Consider the following 27,567-nt stretch of genomic DNA (forward strand, 5'->3'; position numbering starts at 1 on the left):
TTTTGTGCGTCATACAAATATTCATATTTAGAATAAACAATCAAGCTTAGACATATTCTTAGAATATTTTTAATTTTTAACCCATTTTTCAGAGTATATTCTTGCAACAAAAGTGTTTCTTAAAGAAAATATTTTCCGCTTCAAGACACAACAACAAACTTAGTATTTAAAGAAAATGTAGCTCCGAGAGAAGCGGCTAAAAAATCGTTATGCACCCAAATTCATTTCTGTACTAAAAAATCTGAACAACACACCTGCTTTCTTTCGCTTTCTCAGTAGTAAGAGCTTGCTAGCGTTCTCTGGATGAAAGTTCAATCAGTTTTTTACTTCGAATACTAAACTTCGCTTCATAAATTGGTAGCGTATACAATTATTTCATACATTTTCAATCATTTCTCCTTGTAATGTCATATCATTGTACATTTTATTTTAAAACAATTATTTTTAACTAAAAATACCAACTTCGTTCGACAACATCAGTTTGTTTTTTACAGTTTAGATTTGAATTACATTCATATTCGAATTCCATAGATTTTCTATGAAAGGAAGCAACCTCGGTCCCAGAGCACAAAAATGAAAAATATAGAAAATAAATAAAGCTTTAAGCTAACCTTATGATGAGTTTTTAGGATACTTTGAAAAAGAGACAACCTTCTTCGCTTCGATTTTCTTCTCTTCAATTGATGAACAACTTGTATTCAGGGAGATACGGTGCATATGGTAAACCGGGGTAAAATAAATTTTTCTATCTATACCGACCAACGGGGCTTTTGAAACAAAAAAAACAACAAAAAAACAAATAGGAACATTTAAAAATAAAATAAAAATTAGTTTTAATAAAATAAAGAAAAAAAGTTTTCTTTTTTAAAGTATAAATTTTTAAAGTTTAAATTAAATATTTAAATAGTAACTCCCTGATTCGCGTTTTTTATAACTTGGTAAATTTTAGCGTAACGCCACCTCGTAAGAAAGTGACCCGTACTTTGCGTGTCGTGGATTCGCATGGTTACTCACACAAGCGTATTATTATATAGATAAGAACAGCAAACTGAAATTCTTATACAAATATTGTCCTCAGTCGTAGACCTCGGGCGACATTTTGCGGTACAGCCCGGGGTAATCGGTTATTATTGTATTAGTACAATATTTTACAAGTCCTTGTGTTTTTAAATTCCCCAATGAATTAAGACGTAGCTTGACAAACATTGAACCGACCATACCTTAGGATGAAGATGAATGTGACATTGATATTTTTTTTTGCTGAACTATTTTTTTCTTTGTACTTGTTTACCCATAACAACAGTTGTTTGTCTGCTTGTTTGATGGAGACTACCAGTTGGACAAGTTACCAGTTGGATAAGTCACCAGTTGGACAAGTTACCAGTTGAACAAGTTACCAGTTGGATAAGTTACCAGTTGGAAAAGTTACCAGTTGGACAAGTTTCCAGTGGGAAAAGTTACCAGTTGGACAAGTTTCCAGTTGGACAAGTTACCAGTTGGACAAGTTACCAGTTGGACAAGTTACCAGTTGGGCAAATTACCAGCTCGACAAGTAATAACTAGTTCTCCTTTCATTTGTTCATTTGTTGAAAGCTGTAACTGTAAAGGTAGGGGGGGACGTAAGTACGTAAAAAACGTAAATTCTGTTTCGTGCATGAAAAGCGCCGTAAACATGCAAGCATGGAAAGTCCGTATTTTAGTAGTTTATCTATTGGTAGAAAAATTGTTTTTAAAATCAAAAAAATGTGCAAGCTAAACTGAAAAACACCTGTTCTACGATAAATGTTTGCACACTACAACAATCACAGCAAATGCAATAAAAAGACTAAGACGCACGAGCAGAAACAACGTATAACAATCATATTTACTGAAATTTCAGAACAAAGCAATCACAAGAAAAAACACAATAAAAATCCGAGTTAACGAAGATTGGAAGCACGAAACAACCCCAGATGTCAATGGCTTCATTGTCTTTAAATCAAATGTTTTAAACGTAAAGTCGTCATAAAAACGGAGGTAAATAACTTGGTTCTTTAAATCTTTCATCACAACCCACTGTGTGTAATCATAATGACCTTCTTCCGGTTCTACTTCAACCTGCGCAGCACCTGTAAGTAACATCAAGAAAAATAGACTACGCCAATGAAGACGGAGGGTTAGTTTAATTTTGTAAAATTTCGTCAGTGCCGTCGATCAAATATCTGTGTATTTTAACCTGGTAACGAAGACATTATTTCTCCGAAGTACAAACAGTATTGTTATGAAAAGGAGAAGATAAAGGAGAGTCTTAAAGGTGGGATTCCATTAATGTAAATAAAGGTGTATTTCCACTCCGACTTCCACCACGAGCATGAGCAGTTTTAAATTTACCGCGGGAACGTTGGGAATTTTTCATTTCCACAGAATCAGTTGGAAGTTTATTATTTTCTGTGTGTAAAAGATTCTTTGGCCAACTCCTGCTCAACTTCTTTATGGTAACTGAAACCAATCTTAAATGTACATAAAACAAATACTCTTACCCTTTGGAATATCAACAGTGTTCAACAAGTGATAAGTCAGCTTAAGCGCTTCATCTGTTGTGTTTGGTTGGTTTGAGAAATGCAGGAGAGAAGCCATGCGAATAAATCTTGAAGGAGGTGTAAAATCTCCTGGTACACCAAGTAATCCACTGCCAATACCCGCTGGAGTAAACACAACATCACCAAATCTTAGATTCTTTGAAGAAAACTTCGATAACGTTACGTAGTTTTTGATATTCATTATGTGAAAATCATACGGAGGTGAGTTTGTTGTAACGCCAATCGTATTATCATGAGCTTTTCTTCCATCCTTAGTGTATTCCAACACTAACGCATCTCCACTAGAATCTGTTACAGTGTAGTGAAGTGGATAATACGCACCAAGAAACTCCATATCAAAGACCTTTGAAAAAATGTTACCATTAAGGTCATTTCGAAGCTGTTGGGTGGAATTGTATGTTGCTGCAAATTTAAAAAAGATTAATTAATAAAAAATGATGCCATAACGTGTTTTCTTAAATTGAAACCGCGAGTAAATATGCGACAAAGCCAATATTGCTATCCTTGAAAGAAAATTGATATCAAATTGATAAAAAAATTTATAATACGTGAATACGTCATGCGACGTTGTCAACATTCGTATTTACGGAATAGCCGAAGCAACCGAGTGTGGCTTTATTAACAAGATAAAGGTCGGCATTAAACAATGAGACAAACATTATAATTTCCGAAAAGGAGAAAAAAGAAGTTCAACAGAATATTTTTTAAAAGAATAAAAAATAGAGCTTTACAAATAAACATTCTGTATTTTTCTTCATGTCTTCATGTGGTTTCTATTCAAGAGCGAGCCAAAAAAATACGATAATGTTGGTAAAGTAGTATTGATAATGGACTTACCCAAGATAAAATTCGCAGTTTGAATATTAGACAAGATGTCAGAGCAAGCGTGTTGTGTAACATTATCATACACTGTGTATTGTGGCAGATACAGTACACCAACTGATAAACCTATTGGAAAGAAGATTTCATATGGTATCGTATATCTTTTATAACTTCTACACCAAAACATAGAATAGGTTTATTAAAACTTATTTTCTAATTTGTACCTCAAATGAAAATAACTTTATTTATTATTATCTTTATTTCTTTATCACTTATAGTAGAGTCAGTTTAGAAAGGTACAGTAAGTGTTATACAATATCTAACACAAAATATACCGTATATATTTTTTTCCTCAATATATGTCCCACAGATATCATTACGGAGTTTCATATCGCGCAGGTCTGGGCGCTAGCGAAGCGCTTTGACGGGACAAATTTTTGGCTTGTTTTCATTTGTCTTGATAGCCCAAATAATTTTCATGGTCAGTTTTTCACAACTATTCTGTTTAGTGCTGCGAAAAGAGGCAGAAATGCAAAATCCTGCCTGATGTTTCTTTAACTAATTTTTTACTTTAACTGACGTTTTGCTTTTTAATAACACGTTTAAATGGTGTTGCTAACCCTCTTTGTGGTATATTGACACGGGTAAGATGTTGGAATCGAAGAAAACTTAAATTACTGACTTTTAAAGAGACGCAAGAGAAGACATATTGTTGATGTTGGTTTTAGGGGTTAGCTTCCTGAAGTTGCAAGCTACATATACCATACATTTTGTGTTGTGAGGAATAAAGTAATGGTTAAAAAGAAACACTGTTCTATCATTATCAGTGCACTTTGGCAAGAAGAAATAAAAATTACAGCTAGCTATAAAAAGACTTAAAGGAAGTTTTTTTACAGTAAGCTATAGCTAGCTAGCTATATATGGATCTGCAAGTTTGACATGGATTAACGTGGAAGGGTATTTAATAAAGGATTTATTTGCAAAGTATAGCTAACTAGTTATATAAAAAAGAGCACAGATAAAATCGACTGAAAATAAAATACACACTTCAATGATATAATGACTGGCTTTGTTAGAAATTTGTTTCGTTAGAAATTATTGTATATAAATATTACATAACTAGCTAGGAAGGGATATATATAATAGCATGTTATACTGTATTACTGTGTTCTTAATTTTGGTAAAATGCAAGAATAAATTTAGGCAAGGTCCACTTTTACAATTTTGTACATTGACAAAAGAAAAATTTGGCAACCGAAAATATTTGACGAAAACAGTTAAAGTCACTAAATTTGTTTAAAAAGTTATTTTCCATTAAATTTGTTTATTTTAACCACAGTATGTTATTTTATTTTATATTTCGCAGCGGTCGAAACTTTGTACTTTACAGATTAAAATTATTCCAATGCAAAATTGAGGCTTAGCAATTTTTAAGGCTAAATTGGTGTTTGAACTGCACTGTTAAGTTGAGTGATATTAGAAATGAGTTTTTATGATTCTATTTTTAGCATCTAGACACTTGCCCACCTACATATCTGATTACTCTATGAATAAGGCTACGTTATAATGAGTGACCAAGTGTGACCCCTAGCTAAAAAAAACTACGAGACAGATACAGGCAGCTTTTTGACAATTTTTAATTTGGTTTATAAAAAATGTAGGTAGCTTCGCCCTGGTTAGTTAAATAAAGTTTCCCAGCAAACACAAAATAAGACATTTTGGAATTGTTTTTAATATTATAGCTAGCTAGGTATCTTTTTAATGGGCATGAAACTATTAGTTTAGAAAAAAACCCACTGTTTTCTTTACTGTGTTTAATGAGCTACATTATTTTGGCTGTACTAGTAGCTATATAAATCTTGAATGACATGCTAGCAATCCCTCTTTGATCAGCACAGTGATATTTTTAAGACTATTAAAACTTGTGATGTAACTAACAACCAAAATAAGGTTTCTTTCTCTTTTGACTGCCAACTTTTCATAATGAGTGTACCCCACAACTTGAAGCAATTAAATTAATAACCAAGTTTAGGCCTTGAACCTTCTTAATATACAATCCTTCATTTAAATAATTGTAAAATCAATATATCGCACCAGTTTAAAAAGTAAAAATACAAAGGAAAAAGTGAATAATTCTCTTCGTACTGCATGTTTTTCTTAGCAAATGCCTTACACTCTGCGGGGGATATAAAAATTTGTCCCTACAAGTGCCTTGCTAGTGTCCAGACCTGCGCGGTATGAAACTCCGTAATTTTAATCTAAGGGTGGGTGGGTGGTTAAATTCTATCGACTTGCGATGATTCTTAAGACGATACACCTTAAAAAGAGTAGGAGACATAATAAAGGCGCGCCAAAGAAACAAAAATAAATTCATTTACCTGCACTGTTAACACCATCTGTGCATACAGGTTGCTTTAGTGCATTCAGGCAAAGTACATTATATTTGTAACTCCATTCCAAAGGAGAGGCTTGACCACAGGAAGGAGGCAAAGAACTTTTCTCTTGTGTGCCTATTGCCTTAAGTACAACTTTAGATTTTAAATCGGTCGCGAATTCCATAGTACGTCCGACAAGCACGTTTTTATCTTTGGTTTTTATAAAAAATTCTGTACATGATTCAACTACATAAAACAGCGATAAAGCGGTCCAAAGTGACTTTAGTGCAAGCTATAAGAAAAAAATACCAACCTGATCTAATACATCCGATTCTCAACTGTTTGTATATTAAAAAAAACAAATTAGTCAATAAAAATTTGTTGCACATAAAAACATAAAACTTTTAAGCAACTCAACTCAATTTTTTCTGCGAATTGTTTCCCAGTTTAGCATGCTCTATACACAAATTCTCTCGTATGAAAAATTGTTTGGAAACGCTAACTCTCTAGAGGGATCTCTAATATTAAAAAAAAGAATTACAAAACGGTTCGAGAGAAACAAATTGATTACATTTATCTCGTATTTCTGCATTACAACACTTTCTTAGTGAAAGCAACATCTTATCATGTCTTTGAGTTATAATAAAGTAAACTTGATATTCTTTATACCCAAAAGTTTGAACTACAATCCCGGTCAAAAATAATGGCAGTAAACCCTTTTTACACGTGTAGCAAGAGCAAGATAAGTACAAAGCCCCCTTTCCCCCAGTATCAATGTTCAAAAGTTGTGCTAACGCGTTTCCAAACATTGATAATAGGGGAGAGGGGGTAAGAAAGAATTATACTGCATTTTTTGTAGCTTACTGCCAATATATTTTGACCGGGATTGTCTCTGAAATTTTAGACTTAGAATTTTTTCGGCAATTTTTTGCAGTAATTTTTTTGACTTAATTTTTAAATTAATTCTAAAGGTGGATACTATATATATGTTTTGAAGTATGTACCAGCATTGTTTCTTTTGTTCCATGCTAAAATTGGAAACAATAGAAATGCTAAAACAATAGCTGACGAGGCGAATGGGGCATTTTTCGATAATCGCGAGACATTATAATATTCCGTGAAAAATTGTAGTTAGATGAATACGTTATTGTTACTAATTTTTGTGGGTATTAATTTTGACGCAGTTGTGCGAAAAAAAATTATTTGCGCGCAAAATTTAGTACAGAAGCAACGCGCAAAATGTTTTGGGTGAAAAGTACTACGCACAAAATATATATATATACCTTTTCAAGAATGAAAGAGTACATGTATATTGAGTCAAAAATTCAGAAAATTAATACCAATAAGGTAGTGCTAAGCTCTGTAAGGGAAGATCAAACTGAAAAAAGACCTTGTTTATGTTTGTTTTGCATGTAAGGTTGGCACTTGTGCAAAAGCACAAAGGTGCCAGAACAAAATATTAAGTTTTTAAAGATATTTAGCTGTAATTTCCATGCGTCACAGTGCGTCACTAATGCGTCACTCGGTTTTTTGCATGTGTTTAACTGTTAAATGTATGCGTCACATGCGTCACAACATTTTTTTTAAGAAATATGTACTATTCTTTTAAAACTTTAGATGTGACGCATGTGACGCATTAAATTCCTTCACAGCGTAGTACTATATAGCTTGTGACGCATATGTGACGCACTTGTGACGCATGGAATATAAGAACTTTTAAATACGAACATAGTTTTTATATATATATTATACATTTTAGGCATCCATGCCTTTGATAACCGGGGTGCAAAAACAGTGCGGGCAAGGTTCTAGCTAAGTCTTCCATCGATTCCTTTAGGATTTCTTCAATGTATTTAAATTCCCGTCCTCTTGAACTCATCATATCTGTTTCGCGTTGATCTCTGGCTATATTTTTCAACATATTTAATTGAACCTTTGCTTGTAGCCAAAATTAGCATGGAATTTTCCCTGCCTATAACCATGTCAATGGCAAACTGGTTTTTAGGCCTTGGCAGGTATTTTATACCTTATTTTATACGTTATTTTAGGCTAGGATGAGAGCTTATTTCTTGTGTTGAATATCATTTGATTTCACTTTCGTTTTCTTCGAATTTTGACGGCCAATTTTTCTTATCATTTCACTGGATTTGTTACAGAATAGTAGTTTCATAGAACCTAGGATCTAGTCCACGTGTGTGTGTAACAAATTCGAGTTACAGAGGCCGTTTTGACTTTCTCTAGGAAAAAAAAGGCCACAACTCTTTTCAATTTTTTTTCTTGAAATTCAGACAATCCCGGTCAAAAATAATGGCAGTAAACCCTTTTCACACGTGTAGCAAGAGCAAGATAAGTACAAAGCCCCCTTTCCCCCAGTATCAATGTTCAAAAGTTGTGATAACGCGTTTCCAAACATTGATAATATGGGAGAGGGGGTAAGAAAGAATTATACTGCACTTTTTGTAGCTTACTGCCAATATATTTTGACCGGGATTGTAGCTATTTGTGACACAATAATCACTATAATTCTGTTCATAGTGTTTGCTAAATGACAGTTTTTTGACAATCCTCAAAATAGATAAATACATCAGCTGACAAGTGCTTCGTAGCCTGTAAGACAAATCTGTAGACGTCGGCATTTTAAAGAAATTAACCCTACCTCCAGGTTCATTAAATAAAAAAATAGGCTATGCTAAGGTTAGCAAGCGTTAGTACAGGTTAAAGTTTTGAATCTAACCAAATAAGCTTAGATTCTTAGATCCTAAGCCCGTTTGTGAACATTGATAAGTGAAATTTGACCAATTAAAAATGCATCTATCAAATAAGTTATTCCATTAATTTTTTATTAAGATTTTTTTTATGTTTCTTTCTTTTTTATTTCTTTTTTGTTTAAAGTTTTATTTAGTCCAAATAATTTGGCTAATTTTTTTCAACTACATGAAGGTTTACGAAGCTTTGTGCAACAGCAGTTACATCCTTAGTTGTCATTAGAGATGGTAACCAAAACAATGTCTTTTGCACATTTGATATACGTATTATGCGAGGAGAAAGTTTAAAATCTTTAAACGACTCCTTGTATTTTAAGTGAGCTGGTAAAGCGTTCCATACAAGAGAGTTTCTCTAAACTTATATGGACATATTTCAAAACTATTGACGGTTGCCGTGGGTACAATGAACGAGTTTGTTTTTCGGAAGGAATATGGTACTCCTTAAACTTAAAAAAGTTCTAGGTTGGACTTGTCGCTGAGGTATGTGTTACAAAACGACGCATAAGAATAGTGAAAACACTTGGACTTTGTTATTAAATATCCAAATCCTAACCAAAACTACCACAAGTAGACAGAAGAAGAGTCTGTGTCTAAGTTTTTGAACTTTATAGTGGAGTTGCCGGATCTTTAAAACACAATAATCAAAATATTAAGTTCTCGATTTTTTTAATATGAGGAGTTAAACGTACTCATATTTGTTTGCGATAGCGCCATTTTGGATGAAAATACGTAAACAGGTATTTTTACGATTTTCTAAAAATAGCATTGGCGACAAAACATCAACAAAGTTTAAAGTGTCAAAAAAACACGTATATAATTTAAGTAGTTTAACAAATTAATTTTAAAACTTACCATTTTTATTTAAAAGTATGTGACTCGTCAATAAACTGTACAGACTGGACTAAAGCAATCAATATTTATTCACGTGAAAAAAAGAATGCTTATTACAATCAACAAACACTTTAGAAAACCTTAGCAACTATATTTACTTTATAATGGCTTTTTCACCACAGTCGGGCCGCTTCATGTTACTTTTAGATTAAACCTAAGCCTTTCCATTAATTTCTCTATGTGTCGACAAACATGGATGACAACTGACAAGCAAAGTTTTTTCTAAATTGAATGCAATATTTAATGACTTTATAAGCACATACTCCAAGGTCGCCATGACTCACATTTTGGCAAAACTTGTCCTAATAAAACAAGGAAACTTTACAAAATATCTTAAAACTCATTATGTATATGAAACATTCAAATTTGATATGTATAATGTTCACAAGTTTACAAGTATCTTTAAACGAAAACAAATGTAAATGTTCACGCAGTATAAAGCTCTCTTTTATTACATTTACGTCAAAGTTTACAATCGTTTCGCTCATGTCCCACGGTCAATCGTTTCACCATTAAAAGCGTAGGAACCTAGTAATATCGGAAGATTATCGCTAAACTGTTGTGGTACCGCTAGAAAGTCAATGAAAAGTAGTTTTTAAGTAGTTTTTACTTCTTTGAGATACTGTGATGTTTTAAGAACTACTGCTTAATTCTATTTTATTTTCGCTTTCGTTATAACCATGTCTTTTTTCATTTTTCTTGGGGTTTTTATTCTTTTTTTGAATTTCTGGCCGATTTAACTTTTTGGCACCAAATGCACTTGCAAAATTGTATGTGTATCACTCCCCCTTGCTCACACGATATGGAATTACGCAGAGACGGGGGAAAACTAATATATACTCGAATTGTAGCTGGTTGTATCAAATTAGTTTACTATATTATTTTCAGTAAATCAACATAGACTTTCTAAAAAAACCATTCGGAGACTGCTTCGGTTTAGTTTTTCTTCTTTGTAGTTGTTGTGTGTATATTTGATGACAGTTAGTTAGAACTGCTGCATATACTGAACAAAATGATTACATGAAAACATCTATAATAAATGAAAAGACGAAATTTTTCAAATACGCACCAATACCAAATGCGATACATTTTTGCCGACTTTGTTTTCACTATACTAATCACGACGCCTGATTTTTTAAAAAAACAATCTACGATTTTCGCAACCAGGAAGAATCCAAGATTTTCGCTTAAAAAAACAATTCAATATATTTTCGCGGCTGAATAAACGAAGGCCATTTTAATTCTTAGAAAAACAATCCAAGATTTTCGCGGCTGAATGAACGAAGGCCATTATGAGTTTGAAATTGGTCATGTGCAATGTGTGGTCAGTGTGTAGAAGGTTTGTAGGCCTATTTGACTTTTTTATCTTTTAAAAGTTTTATATTTTTTAATATTTGCTTTATGTATGTTTTTACTTGTTAAGAAATATATATTGTCACGTTTTTTAGTCACGTACAGATCTTAAACACACCAGTTTTAGGACTTTTGGATAGAAACGAAGATTTTGAAGGCTAGCTAGCTAGAGCCTTAGTCTTGACTATTCAGTTTGGTACAACAGCTATTTATCCCAGCCAATATAATTTATTTTTATGTTGAAGTTGTGTCTAGCTAGCTCCTTTTTTAGCTACCTCTGGCTAAAAAGTGAAAGTAGCCAAATGCAGTTAGGCTGCAACACAATTCTTAACAATTTTCATGCTAAATGCAGTTGGCAGCGTCTAATTATATTACTGTTTTAAAAACTCATGCTCCAAAACAAAATTGCTGAGTATTTTATTAACTGAACATGATAACGACAGGCGGTTTCCTGATTTTTTTTAACCAAAGTTGCGATAAAGGTTTTTGAAAAATGGTGTTACGCCTTTACTAATGCGCCACATGGTTTACCTGTACTAAGCGAATAGTGCAGTGTTAACGACTGGGCTGTTTCCTGTGGTTCTGTTTAACTGAAGTTGCGATAACGCTTTTTACAGAAAAGAGTACTACACCTGAATGGATGTTTCACATTGTTTACCTATACTAAGTGCTCAGCTTAACTTTTTTTTAAACTTTCGCCAGGAATATTCTCTGAAAAATAAAGAAGGTTGGCCAGCTGCTTTTGCTATGACGGGATTACAATGAATTGTAATCTGTGTTTTTATTTTAGCTTAAGTTGTCGAAAGTTATTTTTCAATATGTTACGCCGGAAACAACATAAAGTTGTGTGCACTTCCTTGACTTTCTACAATACTATATAGCTGTACTAAAGCGCTTCGCCTGAATGTGTGGCACAGTTGACGGTTCTTATTAATCACTCCTCGGGCATTTAACGCCGGGTAACACAGTTACTTGTGGCTTAACCTGGTGTTTTAACAGAGTGTATCCTGTGTTTTGCAAACCAAAGCTGTAATACAGTTTTTTTCAATAGGGTATTATCGCTATACGCCTGTACAACACCGTTTTACTGTACTAAACACTCAGCCCGGTGTCACGATTAATTTCTTTCACAAAAACTTATTCCGCAAAATAAAATAATATTGGCCGATTGTTTTTGCTATAATGGAGTAACAACGGCTTGTAAACTTTTTATTTCAGCTATCGTTGCAGAAAGGTTATTTTTGGAAAAACATGTTACAGTCGCAACACTATAATGGTGCATGTGCCTCACTTGATTTACGAAATACTGTATACCTGTACTAAAGCGCTCAAATTGATCGTGTGGCACAGTTTACGGTTCTTATTAAGCGTTTCAAAGAGTGTTCAACGCTGAGTCACACCTTGACTTGTGGCTTAAGCCGGCGTTTCCACGCCGGGTCTCCCGGTTAGTTAGCCTTATTAATGTAGCGCGACAAGCGGTGCATTCTCGTGATGTCGAGAAAAAACATATTCTATTGTATAAATAGATATACCTGATGTAAATGGTTGGTTTCAGCACTTAAAATCGACATAAGTTTAAAAATCAATATTATTTGTACTTTTCAATTTTAGTAAAATAGACGAAGAATAAATATAGTGAAATGGGACGAAGTTTCTGTGTTTTTAACAGTGAGATTTAATATAGTGAAGCATTTTGTTTTATCAGGAGACTTAGCGCAGCACATAAGATTAGCACTGCAGGTAAACTAATCTGCGCCCTCTTCAGCATTGCATCACAGCGTAAAAAAATTTTTTCCCTGAAAAAAAGTGATCTAACTAATGCATCTGTCGAGGTAGATAGCTAGCTGTTTATGGTGCTTATTACGTCCAATGTGCATTGTAATTTTAGCGATTTAGCTATAATTTATATGGATAATCTCAACATACAGTTTTAGTGCCACTTATACGTGCAAGATATGTAATAATAATCATGCGTTTAGATATTTTTGTAACTGGAACCGGACAGTCTAAAAAAGTTCTCTGTTGACTGATTAGGTTCGATCAATTTTTAGGCCCATTTTATGAAGATTAGTAGTGAATTAACTGCTAAAGAAGAAAAGTTATCTTGAAACTGTGTTTTTCAGACTTTTTTGTTATAAGAAACCAGTCAAAAGAGACCAAAGGCTCAAAAATTTTAGGAAACTGAAAAAAATTTTTAACAAGAAACTTAATGTATAAGTAAGGTAACATTATTAATCAACTTTTAAAAAAAATCATATTTTATTTGAAACGCTTAAGAAAAGGTAGGAAAAGGTTAGCAAATGTTGTTCGTATAGCTGTACCCAAACTGTCCAAAAACCCTTGTAAATCAGATATCTTCTTTTTAAGAAATTTTTAAAGTCTATTGGATAATCCATGCTCAGCTTAAAGCTTAGGTTTCTTACAGAAAAAAGAAAAATTTCAATCAAGGATAGAAATTATTTTTTTTTAGCTTGTGGACGATTTTTTTTTTTACTTACATAACGTAAGAACCAAACGAGGCTATGTTTTAAAGTTTTAATCTTCTATTTAAAACAAAGTATAAACTTATCAGACTGCAAAAGGATCAAAAAATAAAAACAGTTAGCCTCATGTCGGATTTTACTGGTTTTTAAAAAATGTACAATTGAAAAATAATAATATATTAACTACATTTTCTAAATTGAAGAACACAGGCAATTTTAAGAAGGGCGATTGAATATAAGACTTGATTTTCAAGAGATTTTTACCGTGGAAACTATATGCCGCAAATATAGTGTAAGTGATGAAATATTTTGATGCAAGACAGTCTTGTTGTCAATGTTTACAATATAGTCCAGGGGCGGATCCAAACCCCGTCAAATGGTTCAAAGGACGGGGTTTAAAAATAACAAGTATAGTTTATCTAATTTTCAAATATTTGGTACTAACCAGTAATATTTGGGGCGTGTAATATTGTATTCATTTGAGCGCTCATCAATATAAAAATTAATAATATTGCCGCCGCTGCTGCTGCCGTGTGTATGGTCGCGCGGTGGTGGCGGTGGCGCGCGTGATGGCATCAGCTTCATTTTCGTTGCGAAGACAGGGCGCAAAGATGGCTAGACCTAATCTTTAATGGTGGATAGAAAAATATAGACTTTGTTCTGCAGGTTTTTGACGGAGCAATGAGGTTATTCTTAACTCTTATTGGTCTAGAGTGCCGGGTTTGCAGGAGAAGAACACCGGCAGGATTTGATTGGTCATTACAGAAGTTTTCTTAAGTTGTGATTGGCTAAAAATCAATACCCTGCAAAAGCCAAAATGCTCACGCTAGTCTTCATCTTCATATCTTCCTCAACATCATTGCTCAACATGGCGTTTAGTTCAGTGAGAGAAGATGTTTTGAAATTATTTCAAGACGAAGATTTGCAAAAATTGATTGAAATATTTAATATTTATTCTGAGAAATGGATAAATTCAAATAAAAATGTGTTTTTAAACACAGAACAGCTTTATGCTGTACTTTCTTGTGGAGAAATTGGTGTGAATGAAGATGCTTTGAAATATCTTCCTGCATCAGTTTCTTCCAAGGATTGTGTTGCATTGAGGTAAGATTTTATTTTCTGTAATTTCCATTTCTGATTATTGCTGACCATTTGTTACCATAGTAATTAAGTGTACATCACTATGTCATCACCATGAACTACTTATGGCTAGATAGATAGATAGATGTGCATATTTTACATGGCTAGCCTCACAAAAATCGAGGGATATACCCTGTTTATTATTTCCAGGAGGGGCCATGGCTTAGATGGAGAGTCCTAGAGTATTTAATGCTCATTTTGAGCGACGCAGACCCAATTAGGGACCGCGCTCTACTAGACAACTCCCGGCAACATCCAACGGCCCACACAGTGTGCCATCTTCCCAATTTCCCCACATGGCTTGGGTTAACCCGGGGCTATGGTAACATTCACTCGCCCATGTTGAATCGCCGTCAAGAGGAATCGAACCCCGGTCTCTCGCACAGAGTACGAGAGCTATAACCACTAATCTACGGCGCCATATAATAAGCTAGCTAGCTACATGTATTCGTGGTTTTTGTTTTGATTATTATTCTTGGAGAGCTAGCAACCGTATCTATGGTAGCTAGCTGGCATGTGTGTGTGGAATTAATAATGGTTTTGATTCTTCTCAAAATGTTAAAACTTAGTGTCTTTGCTCTGAGGAGTGAAGTCTCTTTAATTTCTCTAACAAATATTTATTTATTTTTCACTGTTTAGGTCCGAATCATCTGGAAATTGCTTGTTTAGCTCCATATCCTTATGTCTGGTAGGTGATAATAGTTTGACGCAACAGTTAAAGCTACTTGCTTGCATTGAACTTTTTGTCAATTCTGAGTATTATAGTTCTCACCCCAATTTATTTGTTGACAAATATCCATCTTTAAGTCCATCAAATATTTTAGCAATGTCAGTATCTCATGCTGCTGTTGATACTAATTTTAAGGCTGCTGAACTTGTCAAAGCTGACGCTACTTTTTGTTTGAAAAACATGAACCAGTGGTCTGGTTTTCTCTTTGTTTTGTCATTGTCTTCTTTAATTCGCAGAAATATTATGTGTTATTATCCTGATTGTGGTCCTCTCAAATACAAAGAAATATTCAATAAAAAGGTTTTTCCACGTGTGCCAAAGGTTGATGAAACTTGCTTCCATATTTTGTTTTGTTATGAAGGTTATCTCATTTCAGATCTTACTTTTAAACATAATCACTATGTGCCACTTTTATTTAATTCTAAGGAATTAATTTATAAGCCTCTATTTAAGAAGAAATGTATGTCTACCAATGTTTCTGGATTCTTTCAAAAGAAAATTGATTTTAAACCTCTTACCAAGAATAAGCTTATTTTAAAGGTATCTCTTCCTCAGCAATTGCCTACATCAAGTCAGGATCCCCAAGCAATAATAAAAGGTACTAACAATACACCTTCAAGCAACATTTCAAATCCTTGTACTTCTTCTGTATCTAATGTTTTTAGTAATCTTTTACAAAATAGTACTAGCCATGAACCTAATTTTTTTCCAAACAATAATAAATCAGTCATAACATCAAAAATAGTTGATTCCCTTCCACAAAATTTTTATGTAACTGATGTTTTATTTGATATAGATGATATTATTTTAATTGTTATGTATATTTGTTGCAAAGGTTGGTATTATATTATACTATTGGTATTCTTAAAAAATTAATTTAATAGAAAATATGTTAATCAAAATTATTAAAACACTTATATTAATACTACTTTATCACTTTGATTGTTAACATATTTCGTGTTCCATTTCCAATTTTTTAGTCCATAGTTCATTTTCATTTAATTGACAACTGTCAAGAAATAGTAAAACATAGTTGCAGGGACTATGGGGTTACTCAGTTGTCATTTTATCCTGCATTCATTTTTATTCATATCAAACCATTTCATTCCAATATTCATTATCATTTAATTGGCAACTGTCAAGAAATAGTAGAACATAGTTGCAGGGACTATGGGGTTACTCAGTTATCATTTTATCCTGCATTCATTTTAATTTATATAAAACCATTTCATTCCAATATTCATTATCATTTAATTGACAACTGTCAAGAAATAGTAGAACATAGTTGCAGTTGTCAAGTTATCCTGTATTTTTTAAATATAAATATGCCAATGACAGCTAAATTTTTCTCTATTTTTTCCTCATCATTGTATCTTGTTATCTTAATTCTTTACTTCTTTTTTATTTGGCTGTCCATGTCTGGATGACATTTTTTGTTATCCTAGGCATGCTGATGACCTCTGATATTGAGCGAAACGGCCTATTAACATCTATAAATTATATCAGATATCTTGTTTCTTTAGTTCATAGGCTTCATATATAACAATAGAAACTCAGCAAGAAAGACAAGCAACCAAACAACATTGTTGAAAAGATGACACGGTAACAATTTTCGTTTTATGCTGTATGAATGACAAATAGCCTTTTTATTTTCCAAATAATTTAGATGCGGGAATGTTGTTTTCAGACAATCTAGGATCCTCCAATGTTTAAAAACTTTTTGGCCCCTCAGGCCCAACCATGGTGGGCCTTCGCGTGTCACTAATATAAGTACATTTTATGATGGGGTACATCAGAAATCCTAGATCCGCCCCTGTAGTCTTTACAATGTTGCACAGGTGATAAGAAACGGTTGTGGCGAATGTAGCTTGCAGGAACACTTTTCTATTTTTTAAATCTTTTAAAAGGCCAAACACGTCGTCAAGAAAATGAAAAACATTATTTAAGTTCTGAAACAAAACCTGTTGTGTATGCAATATTCGCATACAATAAACACATCAAACAATTATTAGGAATATTTTTATGCTGATGTAACACAAACTGTAATGTCCCTAATCTATAGCGTAAATAAACACAAAACAGAAACATGACAACTTTAGATACAAACACAAAAAATCAGTATTAACATCAATAGAGTACAATTTTTAGTTGTATCTCTAAGACACATTTCCTGCTTTTTCTTTCTTCGTTTCCTTCATGTTATTTTTTTGAAACATGAAGTCGTCGTAATAACGGATGTAAAGGGCACGATTCTTTAAATCTTTCATCACAACCCACTGCGTATAATCGTAATGACCTTCTTTCGGTCCTACTTCAACTTGTGCTACACCTTTTAATAACAAAAAAGAAAACAACTTTAAGAAAGTCAAAAATCTTTTTCATTTTTTTGCCTATCCGACTACAGATAGGCTACATGGATACAGAATCATAATTCTATCTGGAAATAGGAAAAATTACTAAAGCGCTAAAGCTTTACTTAAATGAAATGTATATAACAAAGTCTCTTACCCTTTGGAATATCAACAGTGTTCAACAAGTGATAAGTCAGCTTAAGCGCTTCATCTGTTGTGTTTGGTTGGTTTGAGAAATGCAGGAGAGAAGCCATGCGAATAAATCTTGAAGGAGGTGTAAAATCTCCTGGTACACCAAGTAATCCACTGCCAATACCCACTGGAGTAAACATAACATCACCAAATGTTAGATCTTTTGAAGAAAACTTTGATAGCGTAACGTAGTTTTTAATGTTCATCATGTGAAAATCATACGGAGGTGAGTTGGTTGTAACGCCAATCGTATTATCATGAGCTTTTCTTCCATCTTTGGTGTATTCCAACACTAACGCATCTCCACTTGCATCTGTTACGGTGTAATGGAACTCAAAATTCTGACCAAAAACTGCCATGCCAAAGACTTTTGGAAAGTTGTTTCCATTAACGGCATGGCGAAGTTGCGCTGTCGAATTATAATTTGCTGCAAAGTAAGCGATATAACTGATGCAGGCTTAAGGATTATCTTACAGAATGTATAATTAATGTTAAATTTCAATGTTTCTAAATTATTTACGGATCCTAAAACCACAATTTTTCCCCTGTGTTTCAAAGCTTAACCCTGGTGAAGCCAGGGTATAATAGGTTGTACAAGTTAGTCATAATGCTTCTGCATTAGTGTAGAATTTATTGATCTTTTTTACCCAGTATAAAATTTAGTACTTGAAGATTTGACACCATGTTGGAACAATCTTGTTGAGTTGTGTTGTCATACACCGTGTACTGCGGCAAATACAAAGCACCAACTGATAGACCTAGTGAAGAAATCACATTCTATTTATACCCTTCTCTGATAACAGTTTAACTTGGACGATTTTTACGCAAAGATAAAGGCTTTACATTTGCAACCACAATCGTGGACAAAATTAATGAAGCAGACCGTTTTTTCTTTCGTCATTTCTAAAACACGGACAAAAAGTTGAAACAGTTACTACCCTGAAGCCGATAAGCTGCAAAGGAGCTACTTTCTCACTCACCCAGGCCAGGTAGCAAAGTTTGCTAGTGCAGTTATTTGGAGCACCCGCACAACGAAATAATCCACATCAGGTCCGATGACAGTTGCGAAAGTTATAAAAAAATTTTTGTGATTACGACGGCTACAATTGGCACCTTTCTAGAGTATGAGTTTGACGAAACAGTCCGGTGTGAAGTAAAAATTGACAAGTTCAAAATGCGCGACTGTAGTATAGAAAAAAACAAATATAATCTTGTGTCATTGTACATGTTTATGGTTGCATTTTTTCGTCAGAGGGAAATAAAGTAATGCCAACCTTCACTATTAATACCATCCACACATATAGGCTTCCCAAGGCATTTACACAAAGTACATCATATTTGTATATCCATTCCAGGGGAGAAGATTCAAGGCAAAAGGATGGCAAAATACTTTTCTCAGGAGATCCTCTTGCTTTTGATATGACTTTTGATTTTAAATCTTCCGCAAGTTCCATCGTACGTCCAACAACCACACTATCATCTTTTGCTTTCCGGAAAAATTCTGTACATGACTGTACTTCATTATGGAACAGCAAACAAGCCAAAACAAACTTGATTAGAAGCTACGATTAGAAAACATACGTTCATTCCAACTGAGGCCTAAGTGATGCATTAAAGGGTTGAACCTACTATTTTTAACTTCTAAACCACTGTAATTGTTCACAAGAACTCGTGGAAGTGGAATTGGAAAAGCTTGCTAAAAACAAAACACGAAACAAAACAGGAAGCATAAAAGAGTTAAATGCAAATTTACGAAAGTTTCTATCTTGTACAAACAAACGCACAAGAAATCTTTTCGCATCTAATGTTTTGTTATCGTGTGGCTTTTAGTTAGTCGCAATCGACATTTCAATACGCTCAGGAGGCTAAGCATTCCCGAAGCAAAATGTAAGGTCCTTATACAACATAAAATTAGCAACGCAACCGATATTACAACACCTTGTCAGTTTGAATAAATTGTAGAACCACAAAAGCAGAATAATTTCCATTTGAAAAGGAAACAAACAAACTCCTCAAATTTACCGCGGACATTTTTGCTACCGTAATTAACCTAGGGGATCCTGTTTGGGGAGATGTTCGTGGTTCCACCAAATCTCTAACGCGTATGAGGATATGTCAAAGCACCTAAATGATGAAATAATGTCCTTGTGATGACAAATATGATAAAATGCACACAATGAACTGTAAAACAAGAGGGTACCTCACAAGTAGACAGGTAATCAACTGCTCATAAACATGTTCATCCTGAGCCACATTTGATTCGAGTTACTGCAGAGAAATTCCATTTTATTTAGCACGAAAGGAAAAAGTGCTCTAACAACGTCAAAACTTTGAAAAAGACTAAAAAGTCCGCAAATAATTAGAACGTGTACTACTAGTCAAAAAGAACTTTCACGCCTCTTGTGTTTTAAATGGCATGAAGGCATAAAAAAGGTATGTAGAAAATTTCTTTCATATTAACTGTAATGTAAGTAATGACTCTCACGAAAATTTCATAACGTGCAAGAACACACTAAAGGCAAAACAAAATGTTTCGCTGTAAAGTCTTGAGTCGGTTCTATTTTTTATATTTGGGCTTTTTCTTCCAGAATTAGCTTACTGGCTCACTTTATCGTCGAGTTTACTCTACTCTAGCAACCCAGAGTATGTTTTGAAGCAATATAACCCAATTTGGAACAAACCCCTGTGACGAACACTGGTCTTAAACTAACTTTTTTTTGAAGGTTACTGTACCGCTAGACGATCTACGTTACAAGTATACAACGGCAGAATTGAACAATCCGAAGTATGCAAAGAAAACAGTTAAAAGAAAATGACCTTTATGTTACTTCGGAATTATGTTTTTCATTTGATTTCCACTTAAATGTAAGTTTTTGTTGATAGCACAAACATAAACCATAAATCGTACCTCGAAAATAAAAGAGAGATTATTTTGCAAATATTGTGCTACTTGTCACAAAATCAAAAATTCACTTAAATGTTCTCAACAAGAAAAGGGCCACTGTTGCAATTTCCTAATTTAAACACTCTTTTTAATAAATGTTTATAACCTACCTTGTGTTTCATCTTTAAAAATTGAAACTAAAATAAACTGTGCGCATAGCGACGATTAAAACACTTTCATATCAACGTGAAAGACGAGAACATGTTTGGTAAGAATTTTTCTTAAATCAATATTAGTTTATAAAAACTTCAGAAAGTTATAACTGCTGAATCAGGTTACATTTGATTAGCATTTGTTGGTAGTACGATGTATATACTGTTCACAATAAAGAGATGTATTAGTTAAGTATTCTACTAATAATATGTAACTAAAAGAGCTAGAAGCTTTAGATATCTGTATTTGATGGGAAAAAAGATGACCGCAAATTGTAAGTTTCGTTGTCACAAGTTGTAATTTCTGCTATTTCTGTATTAGATTTACACAATTTGAAATTGTTGTTTCTTTTTAGCGGACTAGTTTATTTGGTTAATGAATAATTAGATTTTAAGATTTTAGCTTGTTTCAAAGTTTCTTGTAACTGTAATGGTGAGGTAAAATAAACAGTATGGGCGGAGGGAGCATTTTAAGCCCTCGGTACGCTGTATTGTGTGCAAGTTGAAAGAAATAATGTATAAGCATCATACAGTGGTAAAATAACCAGAATTGTTTTAATTATAATCAAGAGAAAGAAGATTTTAGCGTAATGGCGTAATTGACCACGTGCTGGAGGTTATTTTTTCTTTATTTTTTCTTCATTAGTCAACATCATATAGATTAACACTCTAAATTTTGAAGGACAATCAGATGTTGCAGACGGAAGCCCTAGGGTAGGGCAGGACAGGGTAGGGTGGGTTAGGGTAGGACACACCCTTCCCCCAACCTGAATACGTAATAACCATCACAAACTTTTAGCTGTGGCTCAACTTTTGCTCATTGAATATTTGTTTGGAAATCTTAAATTTATGCGTTTGTTTATTTAGTTATGTTAGTGCACCAATCAAAATCAAACTTTTGTTTCCATCATGTTTCTCGTCAAATGAGACGTCGTATGACTGTTGGAAGAAGAAAGTCTCGGAAATCTTCATTTTTAAAATAGATTTTTCAAAAGTTAGCATTTAGATGATACGCGTGATAATTGTATACTTTCACGTGTCTATAGATAGTCTGTATATTAATTGCTCCATTTGAGAATGTAATATCGAAGTTCGAGTCATCGTTAATCGGAACAGAGTTAAACGTAGCAGAATGGGTTCATATATTCTTATGAAATAATAATAATAAAAAAAGAACTAACGAGTATTTATATTTGCCTATTTATAAATAATCCAACAGATGGGCAAAGCACCTGCGTACGCTGACGTAGCAAGTTTACAATAATTTATTTACGCTAACAAATACAAAATTTTCTAACGCTTTATAAAATTTTTAACAATGACGAAAAGTCGCAAGTTTCATCTACGTAATCTACATTGTATTACCTGTCCGTCCGTCCGTCTGTCTGTCACGCAAAATGGTAGCTTAGCTCTGCAGGTAGCGAGATGCACGCAATGCGGTATAAAAAGGACGGCAAACCCGTGGATTTTTCCACGGGCTAACGAGTAGTTGGATTCTAATATTCGTGTTTCTACATATACTGACATTAACCATACGGCCAATGTCAATATAGCTGCGTGTAAAAGCGTAGTAAGACCTCTAATATAAAGACATGTGAAGTTGAAAACGTAACTTTGAAATCAACACGGATAAAGTGCAAGAGAAACTACTTTCACGAGAAACGACTTTCTTGACATCAACATGGTCTAATTATTTTCGATATTTATCCGGTGGCCGACACCCTGCTTGTAAATCGACTTGCGGAGTACGTGGTGGAAAGCCTGCTAACGATTCAATATGCGGAGTACGGTGGTGGAAAGCCTGCTAGTGAATCAATTGGCAGATGTATTGGCAACTGCTGAGAAGTTGATGTCACAGGTATCAGTATAAATGGCTGACCAGTGTTTGCCGTAACAAGAATTTCATTTTGTTGCAATTTTGGTATTTGGAATTGGTCTTGCGACGCGTAGGTTTGTAGTAATGTTGGATGAGGTTCAGCTTGAATAATCTCGCCATTCCTTTGTTGACCTGAATTAAGAAATGAGTATTATATTTTAACTCTGCTAGTCGTTGTTATCCTGTAAAAAAATTCACGAGAAATCTCCTGTCATATATGTTCCGGTCCTCAGATTTCCGCCCGTTTTATAAAATCTGGCCATCGTTTTTTATGCTGCCTTACACGCCTGTTTAAAAGTAATTAAATTAGTTTTTAGAGTTCGATATGAAAAGAAACAACCGGTATTATTGATACGGAGATTCGGGTTAGTGCCTGGTATAAGCTATCAGCCAAAATTCCTTATTTTGATTTATCAAATTTCATTTACTTTGTACATAAAGACGTTCAAAAGCTCCCGTTACGTCCTCACATATTCATATGGGGCGCCAAAACTAACACACTTTTACGAATACTTAATGCACGCAAAAACCTAAAATGTGCACTTTAAAGAAGACAGGAAAGAGTATGAAAAATATCTGTACGCGTAGCTTATGTTGTTGTATACTAAGGCGTAAATCACAGAAATATTATTTGGCGGTAATACAACCTGTATCTTATAGCAACAAAACATTTCTTTCTTTTCACCAACCTATATTTTCAATTCTGGAAATTTTGAATCCGTATACTGTGGTTGCCATTGAGATTATACACTGCAAGAAGTGGAGCAGGAAAAGCATAGCATACACAGCCACCCCATAATCTCGACTTTTTGTACAAAAATTTGCAGACCACAACGTGTAGGTGTAATGATTATCAGGACTAAAACGTCTAGTTACACGTCTACAATCGAGGTACATTCTAAAGATCAAGCAAACTGAATTAATAATTCTATTTTTGTAGATCTTGGCTAGAATTTGGTTCACTTACATGAATCCAGCTATTGATGCTACAACACCCACAAAAGCAAGGATGTCAGCTGCCATTGCAGAAGCGTTAAAATGTCGAATCAATGGTCGGTTACTTGACGTACCAGAAAAAACATGTATACCCAAACTAGCTGTAAATATCATCCATAAGGAAATGAATATTGATGCGCCTGGTATGTAGAATGGAAATCTTGATGTGCGTAGTGTGAGATAAACACTGATACCAAAACATAATGTTAGGATACCAGTGATAATGAAAACAATACCTTGTGGTTAAAAAGTGGAACAGTGATAATTTCAAAACAGGAGTACAGGAATATCATAATTTTTTTAGTAATAACCACGATGATGTACTTTTATTTGCAACAATAAAATTTAGTTCACACCCGCCAGTTCGAATGAAAAAGTGTTCAAAAAATCGTTATTTCAAATACTTCTTTCCTTTCTTGATAAAACTCTTTGTTTACTGCTGCATTTTTGAATATTTGTTTATTAAACATATTTTCAAATTAGCGGATAGGTACGTTAGCACAATGTCTTGATAATCTAGAACTTTCCTATTTCACGAATGATACTTACAAAGTCTAGAGGCGAATCGTGCAAATTTCTTTGCAACAGGCGAGTTAACTGTGGGTTGTTGATCTATCATCCTATTTTACTAAATAAAAAAAGAAAAGAGTGAAATAAAATCAAATCTTACACGTGCTCATTAAAATTTTTTTCCGTGAGATAAACTTTTAGGAACTGATAATCAACCTTATTTATTTTACAATTCGTTTTCATTTCAAATAAAAAGCCGCCGGATCAGTGCGGTATGGTTTTACAAAAAGTGCAATGGTTAGGTAGATATATTACAAACCTGTTTTAAGAAACTGACTTCACTTTTTTAATTCTTCTTCAACGTGTGACAACATCGACTATTGATTTGTTTTTACGTTTTAACTATTTTTTATTGGAGTATTTCATGATATTTATATTACAAAAATGATGACGTTATCAAAAGTTTAAATAAAGCTATATTCACCATGTGTGTACTTTCATTGAGAAGGGAATGCTTAGTCGCATGTAAAAGAATGAAATCATGTCAACACGGTAGCTCACTTTTAAAGGTACGTTCAAGCTATCACGAAATATCTGTTCCTGTCTTACTGCAGCTATATGCATTTTTGAATGAAATTAGTACAGTTTCATCGGCAGTGACAGTAGCTTTATTCCAAAAATGAAACGTGCCACTGATGCTGTTGTTACGTTCGCAACACACAGGACATATTGTTTCAGTTAGGTTGTTAGGATAATTATCAGTCTTTTGAAAGTTGAAAACAAATTTGGTATCAGGGGTTTGCTGCTCATGTATAGAATATATAACCTATAATCCAGCTAAAATTCATCCACCTCAGACGGGCAATAAATCTACCGCGCACACGCTTAGTTAGGTTTGTCGATTCACTGATTGTTTTGGAAGTAATTAATTCCATTGAACAAAAAATCTCGGCATACAACCAATCACTTTCGGCTTTAGACTGAATTAGCTAGGAATATAGTATACTTCCGTTTGGATGCCTATTCTTTGCTAGATTTTATAACTCAACTTGTAAACTTATAAAGGCAAGATTATCCCAAGCTATGGCGTTTCTCTACATGCAGAGAGTGACGAAACAAACCGTTAGAAACCGTTCTTTTCTCGATATTGTCTCGTTACTCATAACATAAATTAGGTATTGAATCACTATCAAACATGTTTAATGAAGTAATAGGAAAGTGTACGAATTTATTCGGACATCTAGACAAGCATTAATAAGTGTATTGTAATTATAGGTTTATTATAAGCGTACGTAAAAGTGATTAATATATAAATTAAATTAGTTGAGATTATAATCATATTTAACGTGCTGTGTAAAAGACTGTTTCCTAATTAAAAAAACTTTGCTCGAAAAAAACTTTCCGTGTAAAAGGAATGGGCAATACATAGGATCAGATTATAGTGGTAAAGATTTTTATAGGATTTTCGTTTTATGTTATTGTAGAACAAAAATTAGAAAATAAAAAAGGTGTACGATGTATTCTCTTAAGTTGCATGCGAAATTTATCAATTAAATATAAAACACCAGATAAATACTTTAAAGTGATGCTACTAACCTGTTAAGATGACACCGGAAAGTTAGCTGGGACGGAAAGGAATGTAGAGATCGATCTTTAACTTTGTATCTAAACAGCATGCGATTCACTCGTTCACTGTGAAATAGTGTGCAGACTATCGTAACAAAAATAATTACAGTTAAGAAAAAACACTAGCTAAGTATCACGGATTAATGGAGACTGTTCTTCTTTTAGACTTCTGCTAAATTTTTTTTATAGGTAAGTGTACATTGGCTACTTTCACGTTTAAACTAGAGGTAGGCAGATTTACAGCTTAGTAAGAATCACATTAGTGAAAATAAGACAGAAAAAATAACACAAAAAGAATTAACGCTGGCTTAAAAAAAGCTCCCGTACCTAACTGAATAATTAGACTAGCTAGTCAGCTGGCTTTTAAGGACTCTTCCTCTAAATCGAAGTTTGTAGTTATAATACTAAATTTGGTGACCTTAAGACCTTAAGATGCGGCTGAATGATGTGACGATATATTTGTTTAGCGGGGAATTTCCGATATAAAAATGGGCGCAACTTTTTTAAACATAGGATACGTCTATTATTGCAGCTATTATTAAAGAAACTAGACTTGATAAATGAGCGCAAGTAAATCGTTATACACAACCAGGTTGAGGATGCAGTACAGTTTTAAGATATTCGTCGTTGATTTATTACATGTAGCCGATCACAATAACTGCAGCTATACTCTTCATCACATGACCTACAATTTTTTATTTCCGGAATGAGGTTTCGTTTTTTATAATTAAATTAATAATTCCAAAATTAAACATAAGCTGTTTGTTTGTTTTCAAAGATCCAGTGGAGTGCATATAATAATAATAATTTCAGGGGCAACATTCTTATTAAAAATTTCTCGAAACTTCAGTGTAAAAAAAACACATACAGAGACTTGTCTTGCTAAACCATAATCTCAACTTTCCAACGGCAATTTTGAATTTCATTTATGCCTCGCATAGAATATGTCCAACATTTTTATCGCTCCTCTACTTTTAGTTATTCAACATGTCACATTTTAGAATACATGAGGCTCAAGTATTATTTTAATACCAGCGTTCCTTTTTTTGATGTTTCATTTTGATAGTATAATTATATATTAAATTTTTTGGATGACACTCAACTATGGATCGCATTAGTCTACATTAAATTTAACACGGCCTTATAACAGATATGGAAACCTGACACCATCACTTGCGCTTTTTTGAACAAATGTAGATTTTTTGTTAAATCATTCGTATGGAGTGGTGTGATTTGTTGGTTTAACCTTTTGTCGCGGCGGCGACGGCGGTCTATCGGAAAGTTTTGCACGACTGGATTCGAGTCATTGTTATTCGTCGTTTTACTTGATTAAAAATTCTTTACTATTTTATCGCGTAAACGGAAAGCTCGTGTTGTTTTGCTTTTCTAATAAAAAGTTAATGAGGAAGACCTTATCTCAGACACCAACATGTCAAACAGAAAAAAAACAAATACTACAAAATTAAAAAGGTTTCCTTTAGACGACAAAAAGGTCAAACAGATACGGAAACCTGACACCATCACTTCCAAACTAGAATAGTCTCCGTTGTTTATCGGGTTCTGACGTGATTCCGAAATTATTCTGAAAACCAGCAAGGCAAACCAGGTCAAGCGTATTTTGCAATCAGACCATTTTGAAAACTACGCCGAAAGACGTCTTTCGTTATGGAATACCACGATCAGATAGAGGATAAAAGAGGATTCTGTGTTTAGGTGAAGAAATTGATGAAATGACTGTCAAATGGCTTATAGTATATATATATAAATAAAATGGAAATTTTT

General features: G+C 33.7%; 3 protein-coding genes across 3 annotated transcripts; all 3 read right to left on the bottom strand.

Moving 5' to 3' along the window:
* Positions 1-461: 461 nt before the first annotated feature.
* On the bottom strand, positions 462-9,967 carry LOC130612318 (penicillin acylase-like). The gene is made up of 5 exons (XM_057433625.1): positions 9,394-9,967; positions 5,780-6,068; positions 3,417-3,527; positions 2,520-2,981; positions 462-2,108 (listed from the first exon to the last, which is right to left on the bottom strand). The coding sequence occupies exons 1-5, from the start codon at positions 9,394-9,396 to the stop codon at positions 1,876-1,878; spliced, it is 1,098 nt and encodes a 365-aa protein (XP_057289608.1). The 5' UTR covers positions 9,397-9,967; the 3' UTR covers positions 462-1,875.
* Positions 9,968-17,238: 7,271 nt separating this feature from the next.
* On the bottom strand, positions 17,239-20,802 carry LOC130612320 (penicillin acylase-like). The gene is made up of 5 exons (XM_057433627.1): positions 20,736-20,802; positions 18,956-19,243; positions 18,329-18,439; positions 17,647-18,108; positions 17,239-17,467 (listed from the first exon to the last, which is right to left on the bottom strand). The coding sequence occupies exons 3-5, from the start codon at positions 18,363-18,365 to the stop codon at positions 17,295-17,297; spliced, it is 672 nt and encodes a 223-aa protein (XP_057289610.1). The 5' UTR covers positions 18,366-18,439; positions 18,956-19,243; positions 20,736-20,802; the 3' UTR covers positions 17,239-17,294.
* A 1,455-nt stretch (positions 20,803-22,257) lies between these two features.
* Positions 22,258-24,269, bottom strand: LOC130612319 (uncharacterized). Its single transcript, XM_057433626.1, has 4 exons — positions 24,199-24,269; positions 23,621-23,885; positions 23,343-23,551; positions 22,258-22,785 (listed from the first exon to the last, which is right to left on the bottom strand). The coding sequence occupies exons 1-4, from the start codon at positions 24,266-24,268 to the stop codon at positions 22,550-22,552; spliced, it is 780 nt and encodes a 259-aa protein (XP_057289609.1). The 5' UTR covers position 24,269; the 3' UTR covers positions 22,258-22,549.
* Positions 24,270-27,567: the final 3,298 nt, after the last annotated feature.

The sequence above is a fragment of the Hydractinia symbiolongicarpus genome, chromosome 10, assembly GCF_029227915.1.
Source record: "Hydractinia symbiolongicarpus strain clone_291-10 chromosome 10, HSymV2.1, whole genome shotgun sequence".
Lineage (NCBI taxonomy): Eukaryota > Metazoa > Cnidaria > Hydrozoa > Anthoathecata > Hydractiniidae > Hydractinia > Hydractinia symbiolongicarpus.

Coding starts and splice junctions, on each gene's coding strand:
- LOC130612318 (XM_057433625.1), bottom strand. Junction 2,982..3,416: donor AACTGCGAATTTTATCTTGG/GTAAGTCCATTA, acceptor TTAAATTTGCAG/CAACATACAATTCCACCCAA. Junction 2,109..2,519: donor CACTGTTGATATTCCAAAGG/GTAAGAGTATTT, acceptor TGTTACTTACAG/GTGCTGCGCAGGTTGAAGTA.
- LOC130612320 (XM_057433627.1), bottom strand. CDS start 18,365: ATGGTGTCAAATCTTCAAGTACTAAATTTTATACTGG. Junction 18,109..18,328: donor AGTACTAAATTTTATACTGG/GTAAAAAAGATC, acceptor CTTACTTTGCAG/CAAATTATAATTCGACAGCG. Junction 17,468..17,646: donor CACTGTTGATATTCCAAAGG/GTAAGAGACTTT, acceptor TGTTATTAAAAG/GTGTAGCACAAGTTGAAGTA.
- LOC130612319 (XM_057433626.1), bottom strand. CDS start 24,268: ATGATAGATCAACAACCCACAGTTAACTCGCCTGTTGCAAAGAAATTT. Junction 23,886..24,198: donor ACGATTCGCCTCTAGACTTT/GTAAGTATCATT, acceptor TTTAACCACAAG/GTATTGTTTTCATTATCACT. Junction 22,786..23,342: donor TTCCAGAATTGAAAATATAG/GTTGGTGAAAAG, acceptor TTCTTAATTCAG/GTCAACAAAGGAATGGCGAG.